Source organism: Pyricularia grisea (genome assembly GCF_004355905.1).
Source record: "Pyricularia grisea strain NI907 chromosome V map unlocalized Pyricularia_grisea_NI907_Scaffold_6, whole genome shotgun sequence".
Classification (NCBI taxonomy): domain Eukaryota; kingdom Fungi; phylum Ascomycota; class Sordariomycetes; order Magnaporthales; family Pyriculariaceae; genus Pyricularia; species Pyricularia grisea.
The window spans coordinates 2,446,844-2,472,808 of record NW_022156719.1 but is presented as its reverse complement, the minus strand read 5'-3'; the positions used below and the strand labels follow the sequence as shown (position 1 = coordinate 2,472,808).

Here is a 25,965-nt window from a genome sequence, read left to right as displayed (position 1 = left end):
ATAATACGCTGATGCTAAAAAAGACTGGTTCTGTCTATAACTGGATTCAGTTGGCCTTGCCTCTTTCAAGACATGCCAGAGCCACAGCCGCCCCGAGGAGCGAGCTCTCCTTTGCTGGAACAAGCTCAATAAGCCCCTCTTCATGGGACAAATCTCCTCCCTGGGATGGCTGCTCCCTTGATGCTTTGACGAGCGCATCAATATACACCTGACAGTTTGATCGATACCCGGGGTATTGCTCAATAACAGATCCGTTGAACCCAACCACGACGCGACCGAGATCCAGCTCGGCTTTGGTCTCTCGTGCAAACTGCTGCACACCGGTAGATTTCCCATTTTGCTGCGGCTCGAGATACTCGTTCTCGGTTTCTCTCTTGAGCTCCCAGAGTCCGTACAGAGCGGCCGCGACCATGGCGGCAGAGCGACGGGTGACCAGCTTGGATATGGTACGCAGGGCCAAGATGTCCGAGACGAGGGGTTTTTGTGACGACGGATGTCGGGATGCGAATGCAGCTAGGGCTTTTTCTAGAATGGGACTTTCGTCGCTTTATGATGGCAAATAATTTTTAGTATAGTGGCGAGAAAGTAATAGTCTGTGGGAGAGCAATCTCACCTTTCAAGGATAGACAAAGTCTCGGTTTCCAAAGTATAAGGGCCCACCAAGCTCGGCGGAACAACACCTCCAAAAAGACCAGTTGTCTCTATAGCTTCAATCATGATAAGCCGAGCAAGCTCGCCGATGTAGAGGCCGGCAACAAAGTGCTCCAGGGGTTGGAATTCAGGCTTCGGGTGTGCTGCTTTCAACTGCTCATCCCAGCGGGTCATCGGCAGGAAACCCTGACCAAACATGCCCATTTCTGTGTTGACAATGACGTGGCTTGCTTTGTCGAACCAGCTGTCCGGGCGAACCCCAAACTTGGGCCGGTCGATGGTGGTCACTGGCATGTACGCTGCGATGTTGAACCCTGTTCCGAGAATGAGCCCGAAGCGGGTCGATGGGCGACGGTAAGATTCGGATAGAAGCGCGGCAGACGAGTCGTTGATTATGGCTGCGACTTCAACGTGGAGGCTGTGGCCACTGCATGCTTGTTTAACTATTTCGCCGAGGTCTTGACCAAGCAGTCCGTCGGCGGCGAGGAATCCCTTGCCCATGTTTTGCAACAAGCCTCCTTTCAGTGATGTTTGTCTGGTAGGCAGAAGTTAGCCATAAAATATGAATATTGAGGGTTCGGAGCGGAAATAACAATCCCTGCTAATCAGTATATCCAAGCAATTGGATATTAGGGTCTAAAAACTTACTCAATTGGAAAGCTCCATGCAAGGCCCATTGGGATTGGGGCTTGTAAGCTACCGTTGAGTTCATCCTTGCTAACGTCAACACCCTCTGACGCCGAGTTGAGTGTTTCGAGGATCCTTTCCGCCATCCAGTCAAAAAAGGCTCTTCCGACAAGCCCTTTGATGCCGACATCTATGCGGAAGTTGTCGATCCTAATAATTCGGCTGCAGCCCTCGTAGCCACCCTCCTCCAGCCCCTTTAGCTCAACCAAGGCCACGCGGAGCGTTGAGCCGCCGACATCCACGGACAGGTAGCGGCCTTTCTCCACACCATTTGGCAGCTGATAGTTGTATGAAGGCAGCATGCAAGCACGGTTCGACCACAGCCGCTGGCGAAACTGTGTCTTGAGGTTCCTGGAGAAGCCGAGCAGAGCCGCAGGCTCTATCGGCTGGGAGAGGAGACTTTCCACGTCCAAGAGGAAGTCCTGGACAAGGATTGACGAAGACGAGCCATCGTTTGACTCCTGGCACTCTTTGAGGACGTTGGGGCTGATCCAAAAGGCCAGCAGGGCCTGTATGAAGGACTTGCCCCTGGTGAGGGACTTGAAAGCCGCGATGATCAAGTCGCGTAGCGATGTCATGGCAGAAATGAGCGGCTGCATGACACCGAGAGACCGTGAAGGCGAGAGGGCGCGGCCGTATTTATCGGAAAATGGTTGCGGTCCGAATTTACCATATCCACCCACACACCAAGGGTCCAGTCTTCGGATCGATCGACCCGCCGACGGCGACCGTGGATGGACTTTTTTTTTGTTTGTTTCTTGGTCTGTCCTGTTACTCAAATACGAGGTGCATAAGACCTATAGTTGGAAACCCCCCGGTAACGTGAACCGTCAACAACTAAGACAAGAATTTAAAGTATACAGGGGGGATGTTAATACCTTTAAAGAAAGAAAGAAAAAAAAAAGTATGAGCTACAGATTGAGAGTCAAAGCTGCCCAATCCAAGGCGGAGGAGAAAGCACCCCAAATGGCCGACTTTGCAGCCGTACAAAATCAAATGCGTGAGCAAGAGACAACGAATAGCAATGTGCGTACTATGGAAGCGCCCTGGCGGCTGCAAGGCGCGCGGGAGCGATGGAACCTAACCAACTACAAAACCAGGTACGTACTTTTTAGTGTGTTGCGACAATAAGCGGTGAAATGGCGTGGATTAATCCCGGTATGGTTGCTATTGATATTGGATTGTTGCTGCGTTGGTTCGTAATGGAGTTGGCTTCTAGACCTATGGATCAGCGAACCCAATCAGATGAACCAGCAATTAAGTAGGTGCCGAAAGGAATGTTGACTTGGTATTTTTTTTTTTTTTTTGGCTGATTGAAGAAAATAGAAATAGATATAATCTGGAATGATGTCCTAGACAGTTTGACCAGTAGCTGCTAGACTAGTATCAAGCACGGGATGCGATTTTAACTCGACAGAAAATGTCATTTTGTTTTTGGCCTCAGCTGGCTTCTTCAACATGCGAAACCTTCTGCCTACATTGGACAGGTGTCTGCCTTCCTCTAGGTAGACAGGGCGAAATTGGCACGTGAGCAATCCAGCCTAGTCCTGTTACATTGCGTGCACCTACCTACACATACAGCTGCAGCAGTATTGGTTGGTATTGAGAACTGGAACCCTCAAAATGACCAGTCGTTGCTGTTGGGGAGACGAATCTCTGCTTGGCCCTGCGGGGAAAGAACTCCAGTGGCCAAGTAGCCAGCCAGCCAGCCCGACTAGGACTAACTCTGGTAAGGGTTATCGCTCTCGCGAGCCTCGCAGTTCTGCAAATGTCGTTCAGGCCAAAGGCGTCAAGCGCGGGTCCAGCCACGAGTTGAGCTGACGTGTTGAAAACACTACAGTACAAAAGGTAGCCAACATGAAGGCCAGCGGCGGGGTGACTGGCAAGACTGGGTTCAATTGCAAGACTTGCTCTGGTGGATAGCGCGGCCTAGTGGGGAAGTGATCAACGGACTGCCAAGAATCGGGGGCTGAAGACAACGATAACGAAGGACCCGAATGTGTTTTTTTTGTTTGGTAGGTAGCAGTCCAGCAAAAGGTCAGGTAATGTGACAGCTAGAAGTACGGTACGGTACAATTGCGATAGGTAACGTTGCCTGACATCAGTTAAAACTTGACAAAGTGGGTGGTACAGTATTGGACCCTGCACTGAGCTTATCGCCATTGTCGAACCCCACATCCTGAATCTGGTGGATGTTTAGTGGGGCTCTAGAACAAAAACTCCCCCACCACTCTGTGGAGTAGCAGCAAACCAATCGCCATAGAATCGGGGGTTTTTTTTGGGTACCGTACCATCGCTTAGGTACTACAACAGCAGGCCCAAGTCCAATTTGCATCATCATCATCGACGACACTCAGATTCGACGCAGTGCTATCTACCCGGCTGACGACAGAAAGTCAAAACTCGCCAAGGATACCTGCCGCAACCCGAAATTTATTGACTACGACAGACAACAGACACTGGTCTTTGATGGGTCCTTTGATGGGTCAAGTACCGTATTCTTGCATCAACTGCAGTGCAATCAGTTCCCGTGCATCGTCCCGGGCATCTGAGATCAATCTGCCTTCTATTATGTTTTCTCCTGGACGTCTCCAACAATAACCTCCGCTGCCGTTGAGTATATGCTTTGCATGATTATTCTCGGTCTTTGCATCTCGTGCGGGAAAGGGAGAGATCCCGACTGGCCGTGTTTCTATATCAGACGATACCCATGCCCCAAGGTAATTGGTAATACGCTTACGATGCGGGCTCATGGTGTCTGCTGGATTCGATTCGATTCATCTTCGGTTAGCCTTTGCACTGTGGAGGTTGTGGATTTGGTTGCCACTCGCTAACTACCGCACTGCACACTTTCATCCCAAGTGGATAGTTGCTATACCACAATATAACGTTTCATCACCTTGCACCAGCCGGCTTCCATATCCCGCTAGTTTTGTGCTCATGTCACCAGCCCTTCCAGATACAGCTATCTGCCCTAACGTCACTCAATGCCCCAGGGACGTCCACTAGCCATGGAATTGGATCTGCGTCAAGCCTGTCACTTGATTCAGGCGTCTATGGATGTGGATGAAAGAACGTCCGTCCTCGCTATGACGATTGAGCGTTATAGGCCAAAAGTGCAGGAGTTATTCCGGGGTAAGCGCCGATGATCCTGTCCAACAACGTGAGCGCGTGAACCTGAGTCGAATCCCTACTGGTCGTATTGCACGGGGCTTCAAGTTACTCCGGTGGTAAGCATATTTGTTAGAGTCCGGAGCTTGTCGTACGTCAGTTCAGGCCCATAATCGCTGGCAACATCCGAGCTAGGCTCTCTTAAGCCGACGTTTCCGATAACAACCTTGTTTGCGACCAACAGTCCGCACCCGCAAGTATTCCCTGCACTTGACTACAGCGAGGTTCGTCTAGAAAGTTCTCACCTGGGCCACCCACAGGTCTTGTCCAGAGCTTGTTTGTTCATACAAGAGCACCTGAAAATAAACCCAGCATCTCAACCTCACACAATTCACATGCGCTAGAATAGATACAACGTTCACCAGCAATACACGCTTCTGTATCGGTCTATCTCAGAACAAACAGCGGCGCTCTTCATCCCAACAACTCGTCCCTAGTTACATCTTTCTTATCTATATATCTTTCCTTTATTACTCTTTTCTCACACCAACAAAATGAGGCTCATCATCAGGGATAACGACGAGCAAGCCAGTCGCTATGTGGCAAACTACATTGTTGAACGGATCAACCATTTTCATCCCACAGCAGCACACCCTTTTGTGCTCGGCCTCCCGACAGGGTCCAGCCCGTTGGGTATCTACAGAATACTAGTGGAGAAGCACAAAGCCGGGGAGGTTAGTGCCGTGATGTGGTGGCTCCTTTCCCCGTGACCAGAGGCCCCCGTATCCATTCTAATCCGAAAACCAGATCTCATTCGAGCATGTCGTCACCTTCAACATGGATGAGTACATCGGGATCCCTCGGGACCACCCCGAAAGCTACCACTCCTTCATGTGGAAGCACTTCTTTTCACACGTAGACGTCAACCCGGCCAACGTTCACATCTTGGATGGCAACGCACCAAACCTCGAGGCCGAGTGCGTTGCCTACGAAGAGTCCATCCGTCGAGCTGGCGGTATCGACCTCTTCCTGGCCGGCATCGGCGAGGATGGCCACATAGCCTTCAACGAGCCCGGCTCATCACTAGCCTCTCGCACACGGGTCAAGACGCTTGCGTATGACACCATCCTGGCCAACTCGCGCTTCTTCGGCAACGACATGGAAAAGGTCCCCAAGATGGCCTTGACCGTGGGCGTGCAGACTGTGCTCGAGGCCCGCGAGGTCGTCGTCATAATCCTGGGCGCACGCAAGGCCTTGGCGCTGCAGAGGTGTCTCGAGCAGGGGGTCAACCACATGTGGACTCTGTCGAGCCTGCAGCTGCACCCTCACCCAATGATAGTGTGTGACGAGGATGCTACCCTGGAGCTGCAGGTAAAAACTGTCAAGGTATGCATTTTTATTTTTTTCGCATTGTGTTTTCCAGGTCGTTAAACCCTTCGGATATACCCGCTCGCAAACAAGGGGTATTCGCTTACTGACCCTTTCCCCTCCACCAATAAAACAGTACTTCAAGAGCATCGAGAAGGTGGCAAAGACGCAAGGGTTCGAACAGATACTCCCCTCCAAGATGCGCACAGGCACCGTCTCCGTCCCACCGCGGGTCGTTTTGGACGAGGAGGTGCAGGCACCGACCGTGCACGCCCCAAAGCCCGTGACCTCGTCGCTCCTGCACGCCCTGCCGCCTGCTGCTGAGTATCCCGTACGGTCCGTCTCGCCGGACCTGGTTCCGGACCGAATGGGTTCCCGCATCCCGGGCGACTCGGAAGCCGCTTTCCACAGGCGTTTAACCCCTAATCCGGAACAGCAGGATCTTCACAGGCAGAAGCTGAGCAACGGGTTTGTCTCTGCCCAGCTTGTGGTTTGATTTCCCGCCTAGGTAGTGTTTTGCCATTGTTGGTGCGGTTGAGTTTGCTGTTATAGGTATGCAAAAAGATTGCCATGGTTGTTAAAGTGAAACCTAGGGATGTTGTCAGATTGTCTGTACGTTTAGTCCAGTTTGATCATTGCGTGTCTGTGGTTTTGTACTGAGATCAGCACTAGCACGCCCAAACATGTAGTCAACCCGAGACAGCAGTGTCTTGTACAAACTAAGACTGTATATAATCACTAGCTTGACGCATGCACGTAATAGACCACAAAGTGGAAAGTTTATGACATATATGTCCGTCAAGCAAACCCCAGCAACCAGCGTCAACGACGTCTATAAAGACTCCCAACCGTCGCAGCTTTAAGCATGGCAGTTTCATAACCCAGATCGCAAGCAAAAACAAAAGAAAATCCCATTCAACTGAAGCTAGGTGACATAATATTGACAAGAGTGGGATTCGAACCCACGCCTATTACTAGACTAGCAAGATCATATCTCAACCCGAGGATTGAAACCTGAAGCTAGCGCCTTAGACCAACTCGGCCATCTTGCCTTGGGTGCCGGTCATTTTTTTGATATTATATTGCTCCACGGAGAGGGGCGTGATTAGGGCTTTCAAAACCGTTGAACAATTGGTTTGATTTAGGACCCGCCTCTTTGGTTAAGGGTCCTCATTGCCTTTGCGTTGGATCCATTAAAGCGGGGGCATTCGAGTTGGCTGGGCCACATGGGGCAATTCGCGAATCTATTAGGCATTTAACCCCTGAAGCACCACCCTTTTTTCCCCTATACGAGAACCTACCAGCAACCCTCCGGCATGCCTTTCGTCTTCGACAAAGGCTATGACTGTCCTGTGGCCGCAACGTTATCAACGTGATAAACGGAGAATATACCTCGAGTCTGTGTATGCTACCCGCAGGCTAGGCACAGCTAGTCAAAAAGCATCGCCTACCCGACTGGGCATACCATGGCTCGACTGGTGAGCAGGCTTCGCTACTAGTTCTAGTTGTTGGTGAGGAACAAAACTATTTATTTATTTTTCTTGGATCACACACAGCTCAAACATCGTTATGATCTCCTCTAGTTGCTCACATTCACTCTAAATATTCCGTTTATGGTTTAAACTCCAGTCCATTTATTCGGTGATTTGGGAAGAGTAGAAGCACTCGATGCCCACAATATTCTCCGCTATATAATCATCATTTATTTCCTTTGGTGTTTTCTGCCCTACTATACTTCGACTTTGATGAATTGAAATACCGCGAACTTCCTTCGTCACAGTCGGGGCTACAACTCCCGACAGCCGCGTTTCCATTCCTATATTCCATTGCTATATATAACGTCAGCACAACATCACGAGGTGCCTGTACCAATATCGTTTTTCAGCGGCGTAAACGCTTCAGGACAGCAACTATATCGCTATAGATCCTGTCACCGTGGCTCTCCGGTGCTCAACAAAGTCCGAGGTGACTGGAGGCTGGCCGCACGAACGGGGCCATAAGTTACGAATATATACGCGGGGCCTTAGGACCCCTGTTCAACTCATATTTGTGGTTGCTCTTCACGCCGGAGTGTACCGAAGAGTTCAATGACGAAAAGAGAAGCCTTGTGAGTGAATCAATCTTTGTTCTGGTATCGTTTATCCATAATTATCGGATAGGGTTGACTGAATCCGAGGAAGGACTTGAATTCGCTACTCGGCCCGGAAGAGTTTTATACTAAACATACACGTAAACCATTTAGATTTCTGCCCCATCTCAACCTGCGGACGTCCAAACTGGCCAGTCCTAACTGATCGGCCGCGTTTCTTGCTGGAGGCAGTGGCGGACCCGTCTACTTATGGTAAGCGAAAGTCCTCGCAATCAGATGCCGATGGCAGGGCACGACCATCAAGTCAGGCAGTCTCACTTGCCACATATTGCTAAGCTATCTGTGAAAATGGATGCCGGCTAACGCGCAAGGGAAGTTGTTTTCGCCGACGCAGAAAGCAACACTAGCATCACCGAGTCACTCTCCCGTCGATTATGCTCCGTCACCCGACTTGTTTATGGCCAGTTCGGCCGAAGCGGATATTCGCTGGAACATTTGAACTATATATTCGACAAAGCCACGTAAAAACATAACCCCGCTGGCATAAAGACAACTGAAGCAGCACAGGCGACGAAACTGAAAGAGTTGAAAGATGGCGGCCAGGACGTTACTCTCCACCCTAGCATCGTCGTAGTACCAAAAGTCTGGTCACCGACGCACTGGAGACGGTACACAAGCTCTTCTCCGGCATGCTGAAAGCCCAAATATACTACGGTACACCTGAGTATGCCCACAGTCAGGCGCAGAAAACAGTAACAATAAAGAAACAGCAGCTTAAAGACTGGTCGCGCCGGATGGAGGCGGAGAAGCACGAGCCACCGACAGCAAGGCTGATAATACTGCTAACAACATACTCCACCTATCAGCAGAGGTTGCTGTCTTATACCGTTGAGTACAAATACGAGGGCGGTCAATCCCTATCGCTAAAAAGAAAAAGGTCGAGGAATAAAAGGGGCAAAAACAAGGCCACTATCTCACAGATGGAATGTAGCCGCCTGAAGCAAGCTGGCAGTTGACGAGATGGAAGTCGACGTCGCCGCGTCGATCGCGGCCAACCGACGGACCGAGACAAATGCATCCGCACCAGACGCCATCGCAGACCAGCCGGCTGGAGACGAGAGTGACGAGGAGGACGTGGAAGAGGAAAAGGATCCGAAGGTCGCAGGGGGCAACACTGCACATAACGCAGACGCCGCGAACAACGAACTAGACATGAATTTGTCGGGGAGAGACGGCTAGAGGCCCGTTCTCCCGCGCCCAGACGAGCGTAGGCCTGCGCAGGGCGGATGGCATAATGCCCACAGCCACTAGGGCAGGGTATTTTATGAATAACAACATTATGGACGAGGATGTGTACATGCAATTCGGCACGTTGGACGTTGGTCTTTGACAAATGTTTGGGTTCAGAATTCAAGACCCAATGGATAGATTAACTACCAAAAGCATTTCTGAGGAAGCCGGCGAAATCCAGTATTTCCGCAAGCATCTTCGCTGGGAAGCCCGGCTGGCCATGGATGTGGCTGCCGAAGAGTACAAACGTCGCTACGACGCCAAATACAGACCTATTTATTTCTTTGTCGGAGACAAGGTGTGGCTTTTGATAGGAAGGCATACAAGCCAAAGGGAAAACAGAACGCAAAAAAGGAGATGCCACGGCGTTGGTCGTTCTTCTGCTCTGAACTCATGTGCTTTCTTCTGCTTTGAGGTCGGTCCATAGACAACAAGGAATGGTGGCTTTGTCGAACTCAATATACAAACCATAGCCAATATCAATATAACCAATGCCACTAAGACAACATACGGTTTGGTCAACCCGGTCGTACGACTTATCCGTCACAGCCTCAGACTATAGGAAGGCTTTGAAGATCGGGCCATACTCACCCATCATGCATATTTAAGGCAAGGGCATGGCTCAACGTCGACCAGGCTCTCGGCTCTTCGCCCGGACGCTTTTGGGGGCCGACTGGTACGCGAACCGCGCCCCTGGCTATATGAAAATGAGGCACCCACTTCCCAGAGGGTCTAGTCAGGATTTGCTGGGAAATTCCCTTTTTTCTTTATGGGGAGATTCCGGCCAAGTATCTGTGCGGTGATCTCTAATGCAAGAGAATCTCTGGATCAGCCATGAGTTGTTAGGCGATTTCATAATTCACAGAAAACCACACGCCACTGGCAACCCTTGTTCTGCGTATTTGCGTGCCCGCTTCGAACTTGACTGCACCCACGTTGATGAGAATCGAGGGAAGCCACGTTGTCTTTCCCTGCTCAAGCAACGTCGATTTTCAGGCACAACTACATTGACGTCTAACTTGACTCCCTTCCAACAAGCAATATCCAGAGACATTACTAATGTCCTTTTTCTCCCCAAAAAGGCATAAAATTGCCAAGCTTTGAAAATACAACTTTAGGTGCACTGGCTACGGTAGGGCCTTGAAAATAGGGAAAGCGTTCATACAATGACATGAAAACGATTCATACGGCATTTCGGATTTGACCGACGAATTTCTAAGCGCCTGAGCGAGCCAGGGAGTCATTCCCTAATTAAGCATCATTAAGAATATCAAAGGACAGAAAAAGAAACAACCGCATGCGATTCAGCCACGCAGATGCCCGAAAGTCCCACACCAACTGTGTAAATTTACAAGAGGGATGGATGGTCCCTGGTCGTAGTAAGCCTTGGGCTCAAATTAGACAGACAACTGACATAGTAAATGGTAACTACAATATTATAATTTTTAATCTCAGGATTTTGTATACAAATCCAGAACTACATCCTAGTTTAAAAAAAAAATTAAAAAGATTATCGCAGCTTTTCAAAGATTTTTTTTACCGTCATCTTATTATAAATATGCTTCCTGTATCTCTTCAATGGTGAATTATTTTCCCCATCACTATGTTTAACGTTGTCGGTTGTAGTTTTATCCATTCCTCCGTTTCGGTTTCTTTCTTTCTCAACAGTGCCTTGCTCATTATTGCCAAGAACATTTCCCCACTCCTATATCTCTTTTATATTCCCTATTAATCAGAAAATGCAGCTCAAAACAACCTACGTGGTACTTACTTTGGCTTATTTCGCCATAGCCGCCCCTGTCACTGACCTGACGGGCGGAGGATCTCCCAGCCAGACACCTCGGGGCCACGAAACCACTCAAATAAACGGGGGCGGCAGCACTCAACTGGCAGTACACAATTCCCAAGGTGGCACTGGAGCCCCGAGAGGTAGGCATGACACAGGCATTCATTTGATATAGAACAAACTATTATTTCCTAGCAAAAGGCTTGACTCTAATTACGCTCTTTGCCTCCCATAGGTGTTGGACAAAAGACAAAGGAGCTCGCATGTAATGCGCTTGATACCTGTATTGAGGCAGGCTTTGGTACTCTTGTATTGGGTGCTGCCCTAAAGAACAATTGCGTGAAACGATATAAACAGAACCAGCAAAAAGACAGGAAAGCACTTGGAATACCAGATGGTAAGAATGGTGGTCTTGTTCTTCTACATGGGTTAGGCTCTAGCTTTATAACTAAAAGAGCAAAAGCTAACAACGTTCCCTGCTTCCCACAGGTATTGGACAGAAGGCAAAGGAGCTCGGATGCAATGCGCTTGAGACTTGTTTTGAGGCAGGCGTCGGTGGCTATGTGTTGGCGGGCGACGTAGGGAAGAACTGCCTACGACGATATGAAGAATACCGGGAAAGAAACGCCAAAGCACTGGGGCAACCATATGGTAAGAAGAGCGATTTAAACCAGGTCCCTGATCAAAGTCCCTTCCAATCGACCGGCTAACAGAGTGTCATCGTGTGTTGACTGATTGTTATATCTCATGAATACTAATCACGCTGTGCTTTATCAGAACCTATATCTGTCGACTTGGCTGCAGACGGACTTCCCATGAAGGCTATTGAATGCTGTCGGAAAGGAGCTAAAATCGCTATGGATGCGGCCTGTACATGTTACATGAAACACAGCCAGGGGTATCAAGATTTGTTGAAGGAAAACGAAGAGAGGAGAACCAAACATAAGAAGCAAAGAGTTAACAACAGTGCACACGGGAATGGGCCATTGCTAGAGGCACCCAGGAAAGGCTGAATAATAGGCCAGCACAAGAACAAATCCTGCATAATACGTCCGCATCTTGATATTCATTAGTTAGACCATACATCTCAAACCTCAAAATCTGTCATCGTTGAGGTTGACCGTTCTATCAAGGGTCAGAAAGCTCAGCATAACATATGAGCGAGCCTTGCCGAATTGCCTTTCAACTTGAAAACTCTCCCAGACCACTTGGCCTCAGCAACCTCGTGGATTTATTTGCGCCTTTATGTATTTTTTTCCCAATACGGTCTGGAATTGAATGGGTCATTAGTATAGCCAGAATTCAGTGAACAGATTATGAAGGGACATCGCATGAAGTTCTTTCGTCATCTTTGCGACTAACAATAGAGATGTTTACAAGACTAAAACAAAAGTTTCAATAAGAAGAATTGACAACACAATTCTCAACCTTTACTACTAGGTGTGATCTCAGGATCCCACGGGCTCACCCTCATCTTTTTCGGCATCAACAGCCTCGATTTGCTTTCGGCCTCTCATCTTGACAAGACTCTCCGCTTGCATTTGTGCAAGCTTTTCGACAAAGTCCGCCTGGACCATCTTCCCCAACAGGCACACAAGGTTAGCCGGGCTCATCTCCTGCAGCACCTTGAAGCTGCTCGCCGCCATCTTGGTAGCCCTCACCTCGCGGAGCAGATGGACCGAATCGTCGGTCAGCTGAGCCTCGATCCGCGACCAGATGCTGTACCTGAACGAGCAGGGCTCCGTCAGGCGCACGCAGGCGTTCCCCTTGGCCCCGACGCGGGTGTAGTCCTTGTTGTCGCGCAGCACGGGCGCGTCCTCGCTCTCGCCGTCGGCGACGCAGAACAACCTCCCGTTCACGCCGTTGGCCGGGCCCGGGACCTCGACGCGGCGGTCCATGACGTCGATGTACTCTGGGATCTCGCGGCTCGACTTTCTCGACAGGCCGGTGCCGTTGCAAGTGTAGATGGGCAAAGCCACAAAAGATACCTCGTTGCACTCGACCACGATGAACTTGCGGTACTTGGAGTAGACGCGTCCGTAGTGGCGGGTCGTGGTCATGTGCTCCGGGTCGTCGGGCCCGCCGGCTGGGGTGTGGTGCGCCGTGCTGAAGACGGTGCCAAAGGTGAAGGCGCTCTTGAGGTATTTGCGGTCGCCTCGGCGTTGGCAGAGGGAGGGGTCTGTTTGGAGGTTCTCGAGGAGGTCTCCGAACTTCCTGCCGTGCTGGGGTGGGTTGGGGTGCTGCCCTGCCTTGGTCGACGGGAAAGGCTTTGGGAAGAAGCCGCGGCCGTACGGCTTGCTCAGGTTAGGCGGCTTGCTTTCCAGCTTGTCTTCAGGTTTGTTGGTTGTGCTTTTCTTGTCGTCGGTGTTCGGCGATGGTGTTGTGGCTTCGGTTTTGGTTCCACTGAAGTTTTTGATACTGTTCTGAATGCACGATGCGCCGTTGAACCTCACCCTCTCAACGAAGCTCTTGGATTGTGTGGCGTTCGTCTGGTTGTGAGGTCTATACGAACCATTATGTCCGGCCCTGCGGTCATGATGGTTGTTGTTAGTTGCGTCCTGAATTCCATACCCCTGAGTACGCTTACTAACCCTGTACTTGTCGTCTCCGGCGGCGGCTCTAGACACACGTCCACTAAACCCCGTGCTCATATGCATGTTCGGTGTGGAAGGCATTGTATATGCTGAAGTGGCTTCTCGAGAAAGCTGCAGGGACAATAGTATCTGAGAATACTGAGTGAGCTCAACGGCTGTTATTAACAAGAATGATGAAATTTTTGTTGCTTACAACTGAGTCTCTGCTGAGGAAGATCTGAGACAAACTGGAGTATTTGACTTGTTGCGTTTTCATTGTTCATGCAATGATAGAGTCTGACAATGGCGATTCTTTCCATGGGACAAAGAATTTGAACCCATTGATACATGGTTGTACTTGGGCTCAGGCAACATTAAAAGGAACATTGAGTCACTCCAACTGATGGCATGCATTGTCCTCGGAATTCGAAGATCGAGAGCAGGTTTGATTGATGTACCTTTGTTCAATAAACCCAGCGTCTTGTGATGACCACACGGGCCACAGAAGCATTGGAAGAAAAGGAAATTTGATGAAAGCTTGCTCCCGATTGCGGCAAAAGGAACCTGACAGCACAAAGATATCGGTACAAAGACGATTCTCAAGTCCTCATAAAACTCGACCAGCCTGCATCTGTCTACGAATTCGGAGGCATTTGGGTCCCTTTCGCTTCTTTTTTTTCAAGAAACCCCCTGCTATTCTCATCATTTTGAACCAAATATACCCAACCAATACTATGGATACGAAACCAGCTCAACATCTGCCGCTCTATATGAGCCCTCTGAGTACGGTCCTTCATTTTGTATAACTAACTACGTCAATATACTGGTACAATTACTAACCAGCTATTCCCAATATAGCACTACATATGATCCTAGTCTGGCTCAACAACGTCGAGGCTGGACGTCCGCCCACCGGGCCCGAGCACGACGGCGTGGAGGACCAGCACAAGTTTTCAGCCTATGGCTACCCATCAACCCTAAGAAACTCTCCGAGGTACCAAGAAATCGGTCCTGCTCCGACTCGACTTCCACCGACGCCGGTCAGAGGCCCACGGCGCTTTGAGCTTTCGCCATCTCGGCCGCCTGCGATTCCGTCGAAAAATCCAGCCCGATTTGAGAGGCATCCGGGTCATCAATGGCTGTGAGAGAAGGATATACTTTTTTTTTGCCTGGTTGGAGAAATTCTAGTCCGTGATGTCTCTCATGTTCATTGTGGCAGCTTTGAGAGCAAGACAATGGGGTGGGATATTTGGGAACGGTAGAACCGTTTGCCCGTCTCATCAAGTTTCTACATGATTTTTTTCTTTGTTCTTCTACTCTTCTGAATATCATATTAATTATTTTCCCTCGCCGATCGGACCTCATTCCTTCTTCTCTGAGCATAGTTCTAAACAGAAATGCCAAATGTTTATTCGACTAGAGCTAGAAAGCGTGTTAGCTGAGTAGAATCAGAAGGTAGTGCAGCCGTTGATCGAAAGCTAGTTAGATAAGTCAGTGCTTCATCGTAGTAAACGAGTATATGCGCTGGAGCCCTCAACGCCATCGGTCGCACCAATGCTAAAATTTCACTTCAACTCGCAGTTTTGGAGAACAAAGCCGAAGCTGAGCTCAGCCTGCCAAGATATTCATCAGCTCTGATAGCGTGGTCAGTGGATCTAGATCTATTCTAGATGATGGAAACGAGGAGCTTTACAAACCCGCTCCAAGTACCCCGGTTTCCTCCATGGCCTACTACTGGAAGGGAATTGAATCAATATGAGCATAGACTGGCTGGGGAGAAGCGCGGATACATGTATATGCCCCTTGCACAGGGCCATTTTCACTAAGTAATCTGTTTATGTCAAGGGATTTCAACCAAAGAAAAAAGGAGATACGAAAAAAAATAAGTACCACTTAAACCCCGGCCCTGCCAGCCTCAGCATAAAATTGAGTCGTTCTACTACCAACGGCCCAGCCACTTTGTTATCCAATTGACCGTAAACATGTAGACTTATAACATAAAGGTGGCGTCTAAAACTAGCATAAAGGCTCAACGTAAACGTCAAGGGTCTTATTAATAGGATTTTGCAGGTGGTGCAAGATGCTAAGTTTGCTTCTAGACATCAACTCAAGCTAAGCACACATTGACATTGCTCCAATGTGGATCTCGGAGGCTCTCCGCCGGGGCCGGCCAGCCAAAGCACTTTATGAATTTGTTGCTTTTTCAACGTATGATGTGGGTATCTTCGTAGTGGAAGATGATCAGCCCCAACATGGTATCGAGCCTGGAGCCTCTTCAGCGGACCATTGCTAACACTCAAAATGATGTCCAACTGTATTCTTGATGTCGATTGTTTTTTGTATCGGTAATCCGTATGTTTGATGTGCAAACCGTCGCAAAGAGGATGAGACATTTTAAAAGCATGTTGGCAAGCCTCACTTTGCAAGGGGCAGGATACAAGGACCAATGATATGTCCTCCCCTGGCATGTGGTCGGACGAAATAAAGTCACTAAAGAAATACAGGCACCAGTAATACGTGCATACGATGGCATACGAAGGGTGAAACTCGGGGAATTTTGTATGGTATTGGTTTGTTTGTATAACAACTCAAGTTTTTTGTTGACATTTCGACCAAACAAGCACGGCAACGCCGACCTGGCAAGTGAGCAAAGATGTGTCTAGTCACTCACTGCCTACAAGAAATGCGCCGTCACTGGTTTACTTGCTCCGGTAACGAGACACGGGCATTTTGTTTTGTCTCGGATCCAAGTGCTGCCTGCCGCCCTCCGGATACACGGCTGTGCACCTCGGCTACAAAAAACAGCGCGGGTTGTTACCGAACCACCGCCACGAATGTTGCCTGGGCTAATAAGGAATTTTAGTATGTTTTTAGAGCACCAATCTGAAAGCTGCAAATGTAGACGTTTGGTTGGCGTCATTGGCGTCGGTCATGAACAAATGGCATTGTACATACATGGGCATCAAATGGGGGAACAACGAGCTAATTTGTTATCAACTTCGGCGAATTTCTAATTCTGCTCCCTCATCGTTACACCTTTGACCTTTTCCAAACAACCATGTACAATATCTTCCTAGTCTAGATCCAGCTCTCCCGCTTCGTATTCTTTTTTTTTCAGGTCCAAGTAGAAACAAACCGGACCTTGGGAGAAAAAAAACGTGACGGAAGCTAGATGAGTGATTTGCCAGACTAAAAGAGCCGCTAAGAGAACCAGCTACGATCTAACAAGAACCTAATGGCAGAAAATTGGGTTCAAGTGGCTGCAAGCATTTCAGTCATTATGGCTGGCGGCCCCTTTTGTCTTTGGTTCTTGGCGGGGGAGAGACTGCAAAAAAAGAAATCCAAAAAGGAAGCAGAAAAGAAAAAAAAAGTAACCAACCCAAAAGTCAACTTCTTTATTGTTCAACCCTCTGCCACTCCCTGAAAAGTCGACAACAAACCGAGCTCAAGCCAAACAAAGAAAAAAAAAAGTTATCACACAGCCACCCAGAGTGTGCTTCGCAAAACCTACACATAACCCGGCATGGGTCCTCCTACGAACTTGGAGCTCAATGCCAAGCGGGAGGAGCACTGCATCCAAGTGACTCCCGAGCGGAAATATGTCAGTTGAGAATTGATACCAGAAGAAGCAAAAGAAATAAAGACTACCCCGCCGCCCATCAAGAAAGAAAAATAACTGACATAAGCTTTTCTATCTAGTACCGATATGCAGATACCTGGGTCAAACGGAGCCTCAAGCCCTCCGAGTGGCAAAAGCACGGTGGGTATATGTTTGTGCCCAAGTTCAGCACCGAAAGAATCCTGAACGAAGGGGCGTGTCTCGCATTCCTCGCCGAGCACACCGAGATCCCGGTCCCGCGCATCTACGCCTGCTTTGAGGACGACGGGGCCGCATACCTCATCACCGAGTTCGTCGAGGGTACGCCCATGAGCCAGCTGCCGCCAGAGCAGCAGAAGCACGTCGTGGTCGAGCTGGAGCAGCACTTGGCCACTCTGAAGGATATTACATCTCCGAACTGGGGAGGGCCCACAGGACATGTAAGATTACAGATCCAACTTTACCAAAACATAAAACGAAACCCCCTTTGCTATAGGCATCAGCTAAACATTGGGAAAAAAAAAACAGGTCCTCCCCCCATACCGCGTCATGAGGAGATCCAAAGGCCACCCGTGGCACATGCGACCGCGCGACGAGGACAGCCTGGTGTTTTGCCACAACGACCTCTCGGCCAGCAACGTCCTCGTGGACCCCTACACGCTCAAGATCAACGCCATCGTCGACTGGGAGTACGCAGGCTTCTACCCGCCCGAGTTCGACAGCCCCTTTTACCTGCGCGCGGGACCACCGGTGGCGCTGCAGGGTGAGTACGACGACGTGGACGAGCTCTGCCGCATGATCGACTCGGAGCGAGTCTACCTCGAGAACCAGCAGCATACCGCCCCGCAGACACCGGTGACGCCGTATGGTCCTCCCGGCGCTCGAGGGTCTGGTCAGTCCGCTTCTGGGGCGAACGGCCAGCAGCAGCAGCAGCAGCAGCAGCATCAAAAGCAGCAGCACCAGCGGGAGCACCAGCGGGAGCAGCAGTCGGGGCCGAATGGTGGGTCGATGAGGGGGCTGGGACCGCCTCCACAGGCACAGTTTGCACACCAAGGGAATAATCAGAATGGTGGAAATGGTGGACAGCAGCAGCAGCAGCAGCAGCAGCAACAGGGGATGGGAGGGCGACCGTTCTTGGGCCCGGCGGGGTCCTTCACGGCGCAGCGATCCATCAGCCCGGGGCTACACGCGCAACGTGCGATGAGCCCTGCGCTTCACGCTCAGCGGGCGGTCAGTCCGGGAGTTGCGCACGCTTATAGTGGACAGAATGGACATGGAGGGCAAAACGGTCAAAACGGAAATGGTCCTTATGCGCAGTAGAGAGAGGATTGTATTGGAGGGTGAGTTAGGACGAGGTGTGCATACGAGCTTTAGGGCGTTATCAACGGGGGCTTATTTCATATCTGGAACAAGATTGTTCTATGTCGGCTTTTCCTTTATCAAAAAAAGAAAAATGAATAATACTGGAGTTTTGGTTCTTTGAATCTGGTATCCAATACTCAATGAGTTGTTTGTTCATCTGATACTCAATCAAGCAGTTCGATCCCTGACTCCTCGAAACTTCTATCACCAAACCCAGGTTCCCGAACAACCGTTTCTCCCTGGAGCAGATCCAGCCCACTCAATGTTTGACCATCCTCTCCCACCTCCAACCTACCGACAACTTCGCCATCTACACCTACAACATCCGCTCCGTCCTTCGCCTGCACCTCGTACAGCCGCACTTCGACCCGGTGCGCAAAGTCATACACCGCGCCATCTTTTACGCTCTCCTCGTACCCGACCTCTTGCCGCAGGATCAGCACAGTACCCGGACGAACATACAAAGGCAGCGTGCCGAAGCGGTGCTTCTCCTTGAACCAGCCGGGTCCTTGCCTCTTCCTCCCCGTGAAGAAGCATGTCCACGTGCCCTTGGGCAGGTAGAACTGCACCTCGCCCGACTCCTCGAACACGGGCGCCACCAGCAGCGACTCTCCCAGCATGAACTGACGATCTAGATACCACGCCGTCGGATCTTCAGGGAACTCAAGCAGCGTGGCACGCAGCGTAAGCGGCAGCCCCGCCTCCACAGCCTTGACACCCTGAGCAAGAATATACGGCATGAGGCGGTTCTTGAGTGCCGTGAAGCTGCTCAGCGTGGCCGAGCACCCTTCCTCGCTACTGTCGTCGTCGTCAATCAGCCACGGCACGCGGTAGGACCCGGACCCGTGCAGGCGGCTGTGGCTGCACAGGAGCCCAAAGGCCACCCAGCGCTTGTATATCCAGGGCCTCGGCCGGCCCTCGAACCCGCCAATGTCGACGGACCAGAAGGGATAGCAGGCAAGGCCGAGCGAGAGGCCGCCGCGGATGGACTCGGCCATGCCCTCGGGCGTGCTCTCGCAGTCGCCGCCCCAGACGAGCGGGAACCGCTGGGTGCCGGCCGTGGCGGACCGTGCAAAAAGTACGGCTTGCCCCTTGCCGTGGTGTCGCTCGATGGCTTCGTACACGCACCGGTTGTACAAAAAGGCGTAGTAGTTGTGCATGCGTCGCGGGTCGACCGAGGTGTCGTGCCATTGCACGTCCTGCCAGGGGACACGCTCGCCAAAGTCGGTCTTGATGGCGTCGACGCCAGTGTCTAGAAGCTTATCTAGGCAGTCGGCGTACCACTTGCAGGCGTCCGGGTTTGTAAAGTCGACGAGCCCCATTCCTGAGGGTTGTGAGCTGTGTTAGTGCTGGCTGACTTGTACAAGGACAACGCAAGCAAGCAAGCAAGCAAGCAAGCAAGCAAGGAAAAATGTCTTCAACGCAACGGACAAAAAAAAAAAAAAAAAAAGAAAACCTACCAGCCTGCCACAAATCCCACTGCCAAACATCGACCCCATTCTTCCTCTTGAGCAGGTACCCCTTCTCCGCCGCCTCCTGAAATATGGCCCCATGCTCTGCAATATACGGGTTGATCCAACAACAGACCTTTTTGAGCAGGCCGCCCTCTTTAAACCTCGCAATCATTGCCTTTGGGTCCGGGAACTTTTCCGGATCAAACACAAAGTCGGTCCAGGTAAACTCCTTCATCCAGAAGCAATCGTAATGAAAAACATCCACCGCGATCCTCCGCTCCCTCATCCCCTCCAGGAAACCCTGCACCGTCTTCTCGTCGTAGTCGGTCGTGAAGCTCGTGCTGAGCCAGAGCCCGTAGCTCCACGGCGGCACGGCGGCCGCTTTACCCGTCAGGACGGCGTACCTCCGCAGCACATCCCTGGGCGAGGGCCCGTGGATGACGAACCACTTGAGGCGCTGGGCCTCGACGCTCGTCTGCACCCTGCAGCTGCGCTCGCTGCCGACCTCGAACTCGACGCGGTCGGGCGAGTCGACAAAGACGCCGTAGCCGCGCGAGCTGATCCAAAACGGCACGTTCTTGTACGCCAGCTCGCTGCTCGTGCCGCCGTCGGCGTTCCACATGACCACCTGCTGCCCGACCTTGTTGAAGGCCCCGAACCGCTCCCCGAGCCCGTGTACCGACTCGCCCACCGACAGCGTCGTCTGCGTGAACACGTGGTGCCGAAACCCCCGCATGTCTTCCAGTCTGGTCTGCGGCACCGCCGGTGGGTTGTACGCTATCCCGACGCTGCGTTCCAGGAGCGACGTAAGCAGCGAGTTGGGCTTGCCGCTGTCGTGGAATTTGACCTCGAAGGTGTGCGGGTCTGAAGATACCGTCACGGACAGTGAGCCCGACGTCAGCCTAGTGCTGGCGTCGCTTTTGGTCACCTCGGGTGTGACGGCCGGGGGTCTGCCGTCTGGGTAAAGTTCAAAGTGCGGGCCACGCCTGGCCTCGCCGGACCAGTGCGTCGTCTCTACCGACACGACGCCGTCGAACTCGGCTTCTATGTCCTGTAGTGAACCGTTTAGCTTCCAGCCGTGCTAGTGACACCCGTCCGTGTGTTATTGACAAAAGAGACTCACAATCGTCAGGATCGATCGGTTCAGTGTGTCACCTCTGCCCATGATCTTGCGCGTCGGGCAGAGGAGCCGCACCCCCTTTTCCGTCTGTCTAATCTGGTGCACCTCCTCGGCGTACTCCAGCGCCATGTCGTTGCCCGACTGCCACATGCCATCGCGGAACTTCATGTTGGCAGGCTGTGGGTATATTTAGTGAGGTGATATACTCTTTTTTTTTTTTTTTTTTTTTTTTTTTTTTAGTCTGCAACTCTGATTATATGCTTAATCTTGACAGGTAGGATTAATTTGGTGGCAGACTGTTGAACTCTTCTTCCACTTACAAAACATCTCAAGATATATACTGGGTTCGCTTTAGTCATTACAACAAACCTGCATATTCGTACCTCTACTATATGGTATACGTTGCCCCCAATCCCCCAATATTTGTGACTATGCGACTATGCAGCATAAGCAAAAAACCTACTCCTCACCCGAAGCTTTTCGGGGCCCTAGATTCCACCAGTGATTTCATACCTTTCGTAGAGTTTCTCCAACACCCCCGCACCTTCGCAAGCCTTCGCTGCAACGCATTCCAAGTTTAGCCTAAGTTTGACCAACCCGAATACCGACAGGTGCTTGCATAGTTTGCTTTAGCCACTGTATAGTATAGATCGACACCGTCTGTTTGTATGGTTGAGAATATGTATATGCACGACGACGTAGTGACTATATGCTAACTTGCCACTTAGGTCCAATAAGAAATTAATAATAATATTATTGCCGCGGGGACTCTAAACAATCCCCCACCCCCCTCGCCCTCAGCATCCTCAACCAATCTGGAAGTTATCGCTCGTCCCCGTAAAGCTCCTAATGGCCCCGCCGATCAAGGCCTTTGCGTCGCCGTTGTACCTGAACCTGTACGTACCCGGCTCGGCGTCCGCCTCGGTCTCCCATGTGACGTCCACCTCCGAGTATCCCAGAAGCCAGTTCGTCCTCCTCCACGTGTAGACGAGCGACCAGTCCGAGTCGTCACGCACCGTCGTCCATGTGCTGCCGTCGCTCGCCAGCTTCTCGACGGCGACAAAGGTGCCCTCGAGGCGCAGGTTGTTGCGCGGGTTTGCGCCTTGGAACGTGGCATTGACCACGCTGCCCCGGCTGAAAGATCCCGCCGGTTGCGTGATGCACTGTCCATATGATCTGCCCAGGGGCGGGGCGTCCTGAACAACACCGGTGATGAAGCTGAGCGAGTTCTGACGATGGTCAGGAGCCGCCGGGCCTGGGGCGGGCTGGCTGGTGGACCCAGGAGCCAGGTAGCCCATGTTGCTGACCGTCAGGTTGACATAGGCCTCGAGGGTGTGTGGACCGTACAGAGTGCTGGCTCCCTCGTATCGTTGCCGGCCGTACTCCTCATTGGTCGTGATGTAGTGTGCATATGTGTTGGCGGGGCCACCTATCACAACAATTGGTTCGGATGGGGTCAACCCCTTCTCGGTTGCCGCCTTTTTGACTGCAGCGCGCCAACGCCGACCAGCCATCGTTGTAGCCTCACCTGGAGAGACAATGATCACGAACTGGCCAACCCGCAGCATCTGGATGTCTACAATGTTGGGAGTCCACGCGTACGGGACGTTCAACTCGCCAACGTCAAGAAGAACAGGCTTCGGTTGTTGGCAAGCAGTCTGCTCCTTGGTTGGAGTCCTCAGCAACCCAGACACGACACGCCAGATGGGATTGGCACTCGGCTCTCCCGAGTCGCCTTGCGTAAAGTCGAATGCACCGGGTCCATCCGTGGTACCTGCTGCAAAGGAGTAGCCGAGAGAGGCCGGGCAGGCTAAACCTTCGGTTCCGTCCGACTTGGTGAACTTGAAAAAGGACATGTTGTTAAAGAAGTGGAAAGACTTGACGGTCGTGCCGACAATAGGGGTCGAGGTGGAGTCCAAGTTGTCCTGGTTTGATGTTAGTTTACTCTGCGCGCACATCGACCTTCTCAAAGCCTGTCAACTTACATAGAGAGACCTGGCACCTGCGTACTGGCGCCTTCCAATCTCGTAACAGCTTGACACTCCCAAGTCGAGCTTGTCAAAAAATGGGCCACGACCACGGCAGGATTGTGACTTTCCATCGGCGCAGGTGCTGTCCTCCAACTTGCACTGGTCACCTGATCCGTCGTCGCACCAAGCACCCAACGTGTTGGGGGTGGTGTCACCGACGTTGGACTGGCTGAATCCAGCGACGAAGCCCGGGGCGGCAGTGCTCTGGTCAACCATGGCCTTCTCAAACATGACGGCAGACACGCCCTTGTTGTCGCCCGAGACGTGGGTGTTGTTCTGCAGCATAGCGGTACCGTGGACCGGGTACCATGTGAGTACGCCGATGTTCTTGAGATCCGACTCCCTCTGGAACCGAAGCAGGGTGAGGGTCTTGTCGGTAGTCTCGTCACCGTATTGTTGTCTCTCCTCCTCTGGGTTGGCCAAATAGGCCCATAGACTGCGCTGGGCGTTGCCATCCTGAATCTTGGTGGTTCCGACATCCAAGTAACCCTGATGTGGTAGAAAGAGTCGCCAGTTAGTCTTGTTCCATTATCTACTACTGCCCATCCTATAGCTTACCGGAGTCAGCGACTCATGCGCCCTCTTGATCGAAAGAACCGTGCCGTCCACAATAGCCTGGTAGCTCTCCTTGCTAAACCCAAGACTGGTAATCTGAGGCAAAAGGTAGTTGAACCAAGCGCCCGGTCCACTGTGGCTGTGGGTGCCAGTCAGCGCCACATTTGAAGAGGTGTAAACGTCGTAATCTGAGCCCAAGGCTTTGAGGCCCTCGAGAACGCCATATCGTACTGCAGTGTCACCTGCAGAGGTGTCAATCACAATGTAGACGAAGCGGTCGTTGGGGTTGGCGACATCAGCAACGATGAAGGACCTGGCGTAGATGCGTTGCCGCAGCCCGCTACCGACTTGCGAGCTGTCGGCATATCCAGCAAAGTTGATCTCCACAACGGGACCCGTAATGTCAGCCTTGCCAACGCCTATCAGGTACTTGTCGCCGGTGGGGACGTTGCGCGTCTTGGTGGTGAACAGAGGCCTCTCCGCCTTCTCCTCTTCTACCGGGTCGCTGTCGGCCTCTTGAAAGCCAAGCGCGGGCAACTCAAAGTCGCCCAGCGCAAAAATTGCAACAAACGAGAGGAGGAAGAAGGAAGCTGCTGCGAGCAGCACGAACCGGAGCCTCCGGCCTCTGGGCGGCGCGGGGCCCTTCTCCAGATGCGAATCCATCGAGTAACTTTGTTGTTAATACCTCCAATGAAGCTTTCGAACCGGTAGCTATCGTGTCGTCCGTGAACCAAATCAGGACGATGAAGGGAAAGTTCAGATGCGGTTGACGCGTATAGGTCGGGGGTATAAGGCGGGCGCGACGCACGACCGGAACGCTGACGCAAGGTCCTAGAGGAAGCTCCCAAAGATAATCATCGGACAGCAACAAGCCTTCTTAAGGAAAAAAAAAAGGAGACACAAACGAAAATGAGTTAGTGAACTGAATGTCCTTCGTGTTACATTCGTTCCCACCCCCGCGTTTGGCTGCATAATTATCTCTTGGTCTGCTGGGCCCAATTTTCTTTTTGTACAAAAAGTAATATACAGTACTACAGTCGTAGGTGGCTGGGCCTTTTGACACGCTCAGATAGACGCATGGGGCCGTGTCCAGGCGGCCGAGCTTCATGATATTGGAAGGTGGTTTTGGCACCCCCTCCGGGGCGTAACATCGCTTTGGGACATGGTTGGTTGGTGCCCTTGTCCAAAGCAGTGGTCGTCATTGGATGGATGGAACGCAATTTGGAAGGTCGACAATGACAGCGATCAGCAGCCGCTACTAGAGCTCGTGCATGATAGGAACAATCTCCGTCACATGGGGCCCTGTATGTCGAATATGGAAAGTCGAGTTTAGTCTGTAGACATGCGGTAGGTTCAAACGAGAAAAATTGCAATGTTACAGTAGGTACCAACCTAGTCTTGCTACATCAAAGTTATGTACCCAGTTAGGCGACCCTAGCTCCTGACGCCAAAGCTTACCATGTAGAAAACATTGGCCATGTGTCTTGATGGTTGATCCAAGTTGGTTAACCTCAGGTACCTGGAGCGTGTCCTTGACGGCAAGGGGAACTAGGTTTGCCCTGATTACTGTCGGCTAGGCACCGACCGCCTAAGGTAGGTCCGAACTGCGGGGAGTGCGGCTGCCGAAGCCCTAATGCCAGATACGGAGTAGGATCCAATTCTCTAGTTTCAGCGGCCGCCTAGTGCGGCCTAGCGCCCGCTGCAAAAAGAGGGTGCGGATCACACGGCTCTCTATTGCAGCAATCACCAATAACTTCCACTTGCATCCACACACAAAGACGTATGGCGTACTGCGTATGTATGGTTAAGGATGACTGACAGCTGCAGTATCCGAGTCGTTGACTTCTAATGGATTCTGTGTATAGTGGCCGCCGATAAACTTGTATTGCATACCTATCTACCGGTAACCCAGCCAGTCGGCTATCGCTGGTACCTTTTCACGTCGTATCTGAACGCGCGTTCGGCTTGATCGGCAGTTGTACTCCGTAACCAGACATTGACCGCCCCAATAAAAATAGATCCAGGGTCGGACATTGAACCCCAAGTGAGGGAAAACGCGATGACCACTAGCATGGGCCCGTGCTGGGGGTTCGCCCCTCGAGTTGTTGACAGCAGGAGCCAAGCTTTTCCCAAGCTGCTAGTTAGATCCAACAGGGCAGAAAGATAGTGAAATTACCATCAACCGACGTTCCGTTCCTCCAGGGGCATAATCGGATTTGACGGCTTTTTGCGATTTAATTGGTGCCAGTGTAAGGCATAGTATGGAATGGAGATTATTAGCGATTAGTTCT

At 51.4% G+C, this 25,965-nt stretch overlaps 9 protein-coding genes across 9 annotated transcripts; 5 read left to right on the top strand and 4 right to left on the bottom strand.

Moving 5' to 3' along the window:
* Positions 1 to 5: 5 nt before the first annotated feature.
* PgNI_08700 (uncharacterized protein) lies at positions 6 to 2,161 on the bottom strand. The gene is made up of 3 exons (XM_031128695.1): positions 1,300 to 2,161; positions 614 to 1,186; positions 6 to 545 (listed from the first exon to the last, which is right to left on the bottom strand). Exons 1-3 carry the CDS (start codon positions 1,935 to 1,937, stop codon positions 47 to 49), a joined length of 1,710 nt encoding a protein of 569 aa, XP_030978507.1. The 5' UTR covers positions 1,938 to 2,161; the 3' UTR covers positions 6 to 46.
* Positions 2,162 to 4,347: 2,186 nt separating this feature from the next.
* Positions 4,348 to 6,599, top strand: PgNI_08699 (uncharacterized protein). The gene is made up of 3 exons (XM_031128694.1): positions 4,348 to 5,183; positions 5,257 to 5,835; positions 5,954 to 6,599. The coding sequence occupies exons 1-3, from the start codon at positions 5,004 to 5,006 to the stop codon at positions 6,311 to 6,313; spliced, it is 1,119 nt and encodes a 372-aa protein (XP_030979147.1). The 5' UTR covers positions 4,348 to 5,003; the 3' UTR covers positions 6,314 to 6,599.
* Positions 6,600 to 8,926: 2,327 nt separating this feature from the next.
* On the top strand, positions 8,927 to 9,145 carry PgNI_08698 (uncharacterized protein; the record flags this gene model as incomplete). The annotated part of the gene is made up of 1 exon (XM_031128693.1): positions 8,927 to 9,145. The coding sequence occupies one exon, from the start codon at positions 8,927 to 8,929 to the stop codon at positions 9,143 to 9,145; it is 219 nt and encodes a 72-aa protein (XP_030979146.1).
* A 1,790-nt stretch (positions 9,146 to 10,935) lies between these two features.
* On the top strand, positions 10,936 to 11,995 carry PgNI_08697 (uncharacterized protein; the record flags this gene model as incomplete). Its single annotated transcript, XM_031128692.1, has 4 exons — positions 10,936 to 11,125; positions 11,218 to 11,379; positions 11,472 to 11,633; positions 11,760 to 11,995. 4 exons carry the CDS (start codon positions 10,936 to 10,938, stop codon positions 11,993 to 11,995), a joined length of 750 nt encoding a protein of 249 aa, XP_030979153.1.
* Positions 11,996 to 12,430: 435 nt separating this feature from the next.
* PgNI_08696 (uncharacterized protein) lies at positions 12,431 to 13,657 on the bottom strand (the record flags this gene model as incomplete). Its single annotated transcript, XM_031128691.1, has 1 exon — positions 12,431 to 13,657. The coding sequence occupies one exon, from the start codon at positions 13,655 to 13,657 to the stop codon at positions 12,431 to 12,433; it is 1,227 nt and encodes a 408-aa protein (XP_030979152.1).
* A 632-nt stretch (positions 13,658 to 14,289) lies between these two features.
* PgNI_08695 (uncharacterized protein) lies at positions 14,290 to 14,700 on the top strand (the record flags this gene model as incomplete). The annotated part of the gene is made up of 2 exons (XM_031128690.1): positions 14,290 to 14,338; positions 14,414 to 14,700. 2 exons carry the CDS (start codon positions 14,290 to 14,292, stop codon positions 14,698 to 14,700), a joined length of 336 nt encoding a protein of 111 aa, XP_030979155.1.
* A 2,378-nt stretch (positions 14,701 to 17,078) lies between these two features.
* On the top strand, positions 17,079 to 18,473 carry PgNI_08694 (uncharacterized protein; the record flags this gene model as incomplete). The annotated part of the gene is made up of 3 exons (XM_031128689.1): positions 17,079 to 17,156; positions 17,255 to 17,593; positions 17,682 to 18,473. The coding sequence occupies 3 exons, from the start codon at positions 17,079 to 17,081 to the stop codon at positions 18,471 to 18,473; spliced, it is 1,209 nt and encodes a 402-aa protein (XP_030979154.1).
* An 82-nt stretch (positions 18,474 to 18,555) lies between these two features.
* On the bottom strand, positions 18,556 to 21,377 carry PgNI_08693 (uncharacterized protein). The gene is made up of 3 exons (XM_031128688.1): positions 21,093 to 21,377; positions 19,976 to 21,020; positions 18,556 to 19,839 (listed from the first exon to the last, which is right to left on the bottom strand). The coding sequence occupies exons 1-3, from the start codon at positions 21,255 to 21,257 to the stop codon at positions 18,680 to 18,682; spliced, it is 2,370 nt and encodes a 789-aa protein (XP_030979149.1). The 5' UTR covers positions 21,258 to 21,377; the 3' UTR covers positions 18,556 to 18,679.
* A 476-nt stretch (positions 21,378 to 21,853) lies between these two features.
* PgNI_08692 (uncharacterized protein) lies at positions 21,854 to 24,479 on the bottom strand. Its single transcript, XM_031128687.1, has 3 exons — positions 23,678 to 24,479; positions 23,075 to 23,608; positions 21,854 to 23,014 (listed from the first exon to the last, which is right to left on the bottom strand). The coding sequence occupies exons 1-3, from the start codon at positions 24,335 to 24,337 to the stop codon at positions 21,896 to 21,898; spliced, it is 2,313 nt and encodes a 770-aa protein (XP_030979148.1). The 5' UTR covers positions 24,338 to 24,479; the 3' UTR covers positions 21,854 to 21,895.
* Positions 24,480 to 25,965: the final 1,486 nt, after the last annotated feature.